The sequence below is a fragment of the Benincasa hispida genome, chromosome 9 (assembly GCF_027475165.1).
Source record: "Benincasa hispida cultivar pf3 chromosome 9, pf3_genome.v1.1, whole genome shotgun sequence".
Classification (NCBI taxonomy): Eukaryota; Viridiplantae; Streptophyta; class Magnoliopsida; order Cucurbitales; family Cucurbitaceae; genus Benincasa; species Benincasa hispida.
The window spans coordinates 66,450,505-66,459,791 of record NC_143486.1 but is presented as its reverse complement, the minus strand read 5'-3'; the positions used below and the strand labels follow the sequence as shown (position 1 = coordinate 66,459,791).

The following is a 9,287-nucleotide window of genomic DNA, read 5'->3' as shown; positions in this document are numbered from 1 at the left end:
TGAGGATGGGGTTGGCCATTATATTATTTGCGTTTGCGGCCCTCTCTTCTGGTTGTTCCGCCATTCTTGGAGTTCTATCTTGTTGTTGTTAGCGGTTGTTTCTCAATCTTCGTCGGAACGTTCTTTCAATCTCTAGGTCGCAATTCGCCAGAGATTGAAAGCTGCAAAGAAAATAAAAAAAAAATCCAATAGCACAATGTATTGCCGTAGTCCCTGGCAACGGCGCCAAAAACTTGATGCATTGTTTAATGTGATGAAATAATAGTGTTGAATGCGATGGTGGAATATGCATTGTGCATGTAAGTTTTCTCAGCAAGATCCAAGTATAAATACTATTGAGTTGCCTGGTAAGCCAAGGGTCGAACGTAGGGACTAAGGAAAACAATATGCGATGGTAATTTTAGATCACTTTGCGGAAACGAGTAAATCAATGGGTTGGTTGGTATATTGTGTAAGGTATAAAGTTTATGCGAAGGATTTGAGAAAAGAGTTAATTAGGCGACAGATACAATGAGTATGCGGAGGAACAGGTTGAGAAAGGTCTTTAGCTAACGTTTCCTGAGATTGCGTTCAAGCTATGCGATCATGCTACACGCATGTGGCAGCAGTTCATTTTCCAATGCAAATGCGATAGCTCCTAGTCTTAGGACACATGTGATGTATGCGATGATGTCTATAGAGCTTATTCCTAAGTCTCTACTTCTTGCCTATACGATGATGAATGATGCACACAGGTACAAGGTGATCGTATACAAACATATCCTATCTCTAGGGTGCATGCAATGTGTTAATAGTAAACAGAACTTATTCCTAAGCTTCTATCTCTTGATTATGCATTTCTAATCTGACTCTCCTGAGCCTAGATTCTAATCTGACTTTTCCAAGCCTAGATTCTATCCTTAGACTACCCTCTCGAGTATCTCTAAAGGACAAATGAAGCATACATAATACAAGATGATCGTATAAAGTGAAGTTCCCAGGTTATGCTAGCTAAGTGCTTCTCAATCCATTCAACAGTTTTAGCTACTCATGCGTATTGTAAAGAGAGTGGACAGATATAAAGATGCAATTTCCATTTTATAAATAAGTTCAGAATACAAAATGACAATGGAAGAATAAAGGTCGAGAGCTTGGTAGCAATATCTTGCTTCCAAGGCTTTTACACTAAGTTATCTTTATTCTGCCCAAAAGATGTTCTTGCTTCCGCAAGAGTTTGCCCTCTCTCTGTTTTTGACACTTCCTGGCACTCTTCCGAGTTAACCAGGACGATCTCTTGGCGTAATCTCCCTTCACTTGCTTCCGCCTTCTAAGTAAAAGTAAACTATGAATAAGGCTACTATCTTCTATATGGTGAGCTCTCTGAACTGAGCGAACTTCTTCAACGAAGGTGACCTTCGGTATTTATAGAGCTTCAATGTGAAGAACCTTTTCTCTCGAATGATTGCACTGATGGGATGTCATTAGTTCTCTGTCTGATGCGCCGAATATTTGTCACTGAAAAGTTGAGTGTACTTGCTACAGTATGTTGTTAACGGCTTGTCAACTTAATTCGGAATCAACCGTCATCAGCTTTCTGTCCCATCGTGATTTATTAAGCTTTCACCTTGATGCACCCACCTTGATGTGTCGGCTCTATGCGACCACCTTCTTGAGCAGATTTTCACGAACGCAAACGATCGCATAGCCTTGCGGTCGCAATTTCTTATGCGCTCAGACGCTAATTTCCTTGGATCGCAATATCGCCTTGCGTCAATGCATTTTCCTGCATAAAATACGTAAGTTAGTTGTTTTAATGCGATGGACGCATGCGATCATAATGTTGCAAACTTAATGCTTTTGGACGTAATATTATATATTTTTACCGTCGTAATCCTGCATTGTTTTATATCTTTGCGCTGTAATAACGTGCATTTCTGCCCGTTATCAGTTATCTTTTACTAAACGATCGTCTAGTGCCCGAGCATTTACTAAACGATCTGATAAACGAACGTCGCCCTTTTACGATACGATCATGTACTTAACCTAAACGATCAAGCATTTTGTCTATACGATAAACACAACCTTCTTCCACTTTCTTGATCGTTGTATACGATCTCTTTTCCTCCTCCTCTCTACCAAATCTAATTAGAGCCCACTCTTTGGATTCTCACACCGAGAATACCGAGGGTTCTAAGTGGTGGTGTCGTCCTCTTCTTTCTTCTGTTCGTGTGCAGGTTGTTCATGGTAGACGACCGGGTGTTGGTTAACGATAGCTTGACGTTTCAGCGAGAGCACCTGTTCCCTTAGAGAGAGTGAGATTTTCTGAGGAGAAAAGTTTTTCAACTGGTATGTATTCGTTCTCTTGTTCTTTATTGCTCTTAAAGCATGCCGAAAATTTACAGTATGATGCATATCTGTTTGTTTGAATATAAATGTGGTAATTCTGTCACAATGTCTTTGGAAAGATCTGCTTCCGCTCAGAGGTACTCTTGTATAAGAGTTCCTTCATATGACTTATTTTTCATTAGAGAAATCAGTGGTATTTAAGGAGTTAGATGTAACTATAAGGGAAAAATGGTAAATTGACCCAACTATACTTACGAACGATTTGTGAAGGTTTATCATACTGTTGATTGGTCATATAGACACAGAAATATATCTATAGTGAGAAGAGTGCATCTGTCGGTCTTTAATGGAGTGCCCGACAGTTAACGGATGGTGAATCCCATGACTAAAGAGTTTAGTCAGTTATTCACGTACCGTTGGAGCTTCAAACTACAGATTCATAAGGTCACCTTAGTAGCTCAATGGGTTCAAGTTGAGAATCAGATTTTGGGTGAGCTTGAAGTGTTCAAATCAACAAGAGGAAATTCAATTATATGTGATTAATTGGTGTGATGTATTTAATACATTATTTGGAGGAATTAATATAATATGATTTATATGAAGTACCATAAAATAGAAAAAGAACTATGGTTTATATGTTTCATATGATGAAATATTAAAACTATAGGTTATAAATATAATATGATAAGTTGGTTATCATATTTATTTATAATAAATTAATTGTATGATAATTAATTCATTTTCTCTGACAACCGTTTGAGTGGGAGGTTATTGGAAGTTTTATGGTAACTGTGAGATAAAAGAAGAATTGTTTTCCAAAATTAGTAATGGCTTCATTCGGAAAGTACTCACGGAAAAAAGGTTGTCAAGTAAAATTGTTTTACTAAGCAATAGCCATTGAGAGACTACACGATCAGCTAAGCGATCGCTTAGCGTTGACTATACGATAGTTACTCAGTTGATCGTTGCTACATGATCGAGTAGCAAAGTCTATGCAATAGGCTTCATTTACTAAACGATCGAGTACTTTGTCTATGCGATAGACAGTGTTCATATCTCCCACTTACTTGATCGCATACTTCCTCTCTTCCTTAAGCCAAGATCATATAGAGCCCATGACTCCTTGATTCTCACACCGAGAATACCAAGGTAACACTTGTGGTGGTGTCCTTATTCAGTTCGTGGATCGAGTTGGACTCGATTGGGTTCGAGGAGCATCCAGACGATCATTGTGTTTGTGTTTGTGTTGTTGGTGTTTCTATTCGTTGCGTTCGAGTGTTTCTATGGACGCATTGTAGATTGTTTGCGGGATACTTGAAGAACGGTTCTTCAAAGGTATACATACTCTATCCCTTGATTTCTATTTAAGCATGCTCTAATTTCTGTATCTGCATGACTGTTAGTTTCCGTTTTAAGACTGTGATTGATTGTGTTCAATCGAAATGGAATTTGGAACGATCCACTTCCGCTGCTCATGAAAATCCCTGTATTAAATTTCCTTCAGGAATGTATTTGAAGCTGAAGGCATCACGAATTGTAAGATGGGAGCAGGTGAGGTTGGAACATGAATTTAAGGTGTTGGAGAAGTTTATGGTCCTAAAGATTGTCCATATTCATAGTCAGTATTGAATCATGGAGTACATCTGGGTTCATTGTTGTGACCAAACCAAGCTTCACTTCGGTCATCCCCAAGTTACATGGCTCAATATGATCATCCAGTGAATACATGGTGGGAATACTACGTGTTGAAATGGTTGCAAACCCAAAGTTTTGATTGGTTGGAATAGGTTGATTTGTTGGATTGTACTGCTGGTACATATTCTCGGTGTGTACTCCATGACTTTGGCAAGGTGTAACTGATATAAATAATGGCATCCGGGACGCATCATTGCTTTCTAAAAAGAAGCTAAGATCCTCATTGTTAATTATGCCAATTGGGGGAGTTGGGACGAATAGATTGTAGCAATATTTGATGTGTATATCAACATATTTGGATCGATATTTAGTCGTCGGTGCATAATATTCACTAATTTACTGATTGTTATATCATTTTTGACCTTCATACCTTTCATATGACCTCCAACATAATTGCTTCCAAACTGGTCCCATTCCTCACCAAGTCGTACAAAGATGCAAAGTAGCGTCATTAATCTACAATCGGATTAGCAAATTTTAAGCAATATTCAATCAAATTTTAATAAATCACCCAGTAATTAATAAGCGATCACCCAGCTATTTATAATTGTTTACTTAGAATTGTATACGAGATCACGTATATACTACTAAACGATCGTTTAGTATTATATACATGATCGTTTTTATAATTCTACACAATCATTAAGTAGTATATAAACGTTCGTTTACATTATATCAAACGATCGTTTATATGTTATATAAATGATAGAGCATTTATATTGTAATGATTGATCGTCTACATATTATTATACGAAAGTTCATTTAATACTAAACGACGCTTATTATGAAGTGATCTGGGGGACAAGAAATACTATAGAATATCACTTACATTCTCTCCATTTCTCGATCTGATGAATGAATCTTGTTCTATACCTAAAGACATAATGAAATGAACAAGGATGAAAGCGATCGACAATGAGATTGTTGGACTGAAATTCTGAGAGAACAATGAGAGAACTTCATGGTGAGTTCGACAGAAAATGAATAAAGAGTGACATTCCATTCTTGATATCAATGTTATTCAATGCTATTGGTAGAATATTGGTTGGAAATAAATCCTTTGGTGGAATATCAGTGTTGTATTGAATACATGTTGAATGAAAATCTAAAGAAATCGTTGAAGGAAGAAGAAATGTGGCACGGTCTCAAGAGTTTTTTTAAATTGGGATAAAATTAGTATTTCACATGGACAAAACGTCAAATAAGTTTTTAGGAAGAGATCATTCATAGATTTTTTTTAAAAAAAATTTAGGTTATTTTGTGAAATTTTTCTTCTCACCATCGGTGTATTTTGCAATGGCTAGATGGTAGGTACATGGAAAAAATACTTTATATTACCTTAGTATCAACTCCTTCCATCCATTATTGTATTGTACTGGAAATTCTCTCCCAAGTATATATTACATTAGCTGTTACCTGCAACTTGAAAGTGACGATAACGATCGTGTCACTAGCAAAGTACAGACTGATTTTGTGCAGGGAAGATGAAAAGGCGGTGAAGTTTGGGATTGGAGGTTACGCATCCTTGGAACGATGAAAGGATTTATGTCAACTTCTATATAATATGATAAGAACAGAGCCCTCAATCCCCAAACAAGTTGCAAGAGGTCAGCATTTCCGGTTAATATTATATTATATATTCGCCGCCAGTGGCCATTTTCACCTACTCTGCCCATTCTATACACAGGTTGCAAAATGTTCTTCTTCCCCGTTCAAAACCGTAGCCCTTTGCCGCCACAAATCTACACAGCTCATAATGGTATGTCTAAATTTCATTTTGGAAGTGATGATGAACTTGCAAGCAATTTCTGATTCCAATTTTTCTTTCTGCAGGAAGACGACGGTTCCCAGAATCCGGTAGCGTCTATCACTTGGGACGACGGAGTTTATTCGACGATCAGAGGGTTCGTAGTTTACGAGAGAGAGTGGATCTGTTCGATTCAGATTGAATATGATGAGAATGGAGAATCAATTTGGTCGCCCACACATGGTGAAAACGAAGGTTCTGTATCGGAGGTCAGTCAGAGCATAACTCTAGATTATTAAATTACCATTACCTTCAATCAGTTTGCAGATTCAAATTCTTTCTTTAAACCAAATGAATGATTGTAGGTTGTTTTAGATTATCCAGACGAGTACTTAATTTCAATTTATGGATACTATGGCTCTATACATAATTGGGGAATTAATGGCACCGTGATTCGATCATTGACTTTCCAAACCAACATTAGATCTTATGGACCCTTTGGAATTGAAGATGGTAACAAATTTTCATTTCCAATTACTGGGGGGAAGATTGTTGGGTTCCATGGCAAATCTAGTCGGTTTCTCAATGCAATTGGAGTTCATGTAGAAACAATTCAAAAGTATGTATGCCATTCATGTCTTGATTTGATGCTAACTATATAAAACAAAGGACATAAACATAACATTTTTGCTAAATATATAATTAAAGAGTTCATTTTTCGTTAATCACATAATAATTCAATGTATTGCTTAAATATATCATAACATGATATGTAGAATTGGGCTCCAGCCTGAGCCTCAGCCGAAGCACTTGAACATGGGAATATGTGGAGGCAAAGGTGGAGATCCTTGGGAAGATACTTTCCAAACCATCAGACGGCTGGTCATTTATCATGGCCTTTGGATCGACTCCATTCAAATGGAATATGAGGATGAGTATCAAATGTTAGTGTGGTCCGAGAAGCATGGTGGTGACGGAGGTTTTCGATCAGAGGTTAGCCTGAATCTTTCATTAAGTTTGTTAAGCTAGTTATAGTTATAGCTTCATTTCACGTGTGGAAATTTACAAACAAAAAATGTTGTCATGGGATTTGATAATATTGGAATGGAAAACAATACAGGTTGTTCTGGATTTAGATGAGCATCTTGTTCTGGTTCATGGATACTACAGTGACATACATAAGTGGGAAATTGATGCCACTGTGATTCGATCATTGACTCTAGAAACCAATAAAAGAACTTATGGGCCATTTGGGATTGAAGATGGAACCCAATTTTCATTTTCATTTAAAGGGCTAAAGCTTGTTGGCATTCATGGAAGATCTGGCTGGTATCTGGATGCAATTGGGTTCTACGTACATACAACTCAAATGTAGGCTTAGTTGTGCTTAGCTATATTTTGATGATATCATTGAGGAGTTGTGATTATGTAATGACTGATTCAGTTTCTCATGCAGAAATGAGATTGGGTGTGAGAAATTTAGCTTAGGAGAATGGGGGGGCGAAGGTGGAGATCCTTGGAATGAGAGTTTTAGGACAATGAGGCAACTGGTGATTAATCATGGACAGTGGATCGACTCCATTCAAATGGAATATGAAGATGAGAACGGGGAGTTGGTTTGGTCAGAGAAGCATGGTGGAAATGGAGGTTCCCAATCAGAGGTTAGCGCAAAAATCCCTCATTAATTTCTTTTTTGTTTTTGCTGTTAACTTGTTTGTGCTCATTATTAGATCCTGAATGTCTAGTTTTTCAAATTAGAAGAAAAACAAATCAATCAAAGAAATAATGTGATGAAAATGGAAGTGTAGGTTGTTTTAGATTTCCCAGATGAGCATCTTGTTACAATTCATGGCTACTATGATGATATACATAATTGGGGATTTGATGGCACTGTGATTCGATCGTTGACTCTGGAAACGAACAAAAGAAGTTACAGGCCATTTGGAGTTGAAAATGGAACCAAGTTTTCATTCCCAACTGTTGGGGTGAAGGTCGTTGGCATTCATGGCAGATCTGGTGTGTATCTGGATGCCATCGGACTTCTTGCACTTTCAACTCAAGACTAATCCTACCGTCTTTCTACTTCTTGGCAGCAATCGGTATTTTGTATTTGTATGTTTAGAAACTCGGTGTGTTTATGTAGTTGATAATAATTTTTTTCAAAAAGAAAAAAAATCTCTCGTTTTTCCTTTTCTCGATTGATTATGTAGTTATCAAGTCTTAAAATGACATTTTATATGTATTTGTGTTTGTGAAATATCTAAAAATGTATTACTGAGTTCTTTTTTTCTTGGCCTTTTCAGATTTTATTTAAGGTATGTGTTCATATGGCTCCACTTCATTTTTTCTATTTTTTTTATTTCTTTGAAACACTGTCACATCCAAATGCATTTTATCACCCCAGCCGCATGGTCCAACCGCTTACTACTTTACATGTTATTTTCTTTTTCCTTTTTTTCGTGTTTCTTTACGAAAATGTTTTGACAATTTATTCGGAATACATCTTCAAGTATTTAATTTAAAGAATAAGTCATTTAAAAAAAAAAATCAATGGTTTGGAGATCATTCAAAGTAGTTTTTGTGAAATGAATTTATAATATAAGTTGCTTTAGAATAAACATTTGAAATCAACTTTTACATAAATGATTTAATGGTTAATCTCTCCCTAATTTGTATAATTCTTAAAATTACCAAAACATTTCAAAAGTCATCTACCTTACTTTTATTAGGTTGCTGTGCCCATCACTGCCATTCGCCGGTCATTGCCACCACCACCATTGGTCAAAACCTGTAGTAAAAATAATTTTGAGAAAGTGTTGCCAAACATATGGTAGTTACAGAAGTCCTCCCAATCATCAATAAAATCCAACATTGTCTAGTTCATATGTTTTTTCTCTTCCTCCTCATCATAGCAAGCTCAGTTAAGTAAAATATGGTCATTTTAACTGCATCCTTGTCACTCGCAAAATCAAATGTCGAAAATAACTTATCCAGTTTAGACTCGGTATCATCCAAATATCACCCTAAGGTTGTGTGGTCTCAACTCATCAACCTGTGCCACACCCCTAAACTCATGTCTAAAACCGATCACTAAATCAAATTGTTCTTGGCCAAAAGATACCTTCTTCCCTAAAATACTAAAGCTCACAATATCTTCCCTAGTCCCATTCACCTCTCGCAACAAAATATAATGACACAGGACCATTAAAAACAAACATATTTGTCTAAACATATGTAACTGAACGGGCATTGACTAATCTTAATTATCAAAACTATTTTTCGAAGATGGGAACAACATGTTAGGGCAACAAAAACATTGCCATCTATAATAAAAAGTCAAAAAATGAGAACTAAACTCAATTGCAATTCTAAATAGACAAACAATTAATAAACAAAAAATTAACAAAGAGTATGTATATATCTCGGTGTAGATCTCCAGTGAGATCGACACCGAGATTGAAAACATTGTACATATAAACTAAAGATCTCAGACCTTTTGGAACAAGACATGCTTCATGAT

The 9,287-nt window shown here is 36.5% G+C and overlaps 1 protein-coding gene across 1 annotated transcript; it reads left to right on the top strand.

The window, feature by feature from the left end:
- The first annotated feature begins 5,584 nt into the window (after positions 1-5,584).
- LOC120086193 (agglutinin-like) lies at positions 5,585-8,054 on the top strand. Its single transcript, XM_090317186.1, has 7 exons — positions 5,585-5,779; positions 5,854-6,036; positions 6,133-6,386; positions 6,544-6,760; positions 6,888-7,138; positions 7,224-7,428; positions 7,576-8,054. The coding sequence occupies exons 1-7, from the start codon at positions 5,585-5,587 to the stop codon at positions 7,831-7,833; spliced, it is 1,563 nt and encodes a 520-aa protein (XP_090173312.1). The 3' UTR covers positions 7,834-8,054.
- The last annotated feature ends 1,233 nt before the right edge of the window (positions 8,055-9,287 follow it).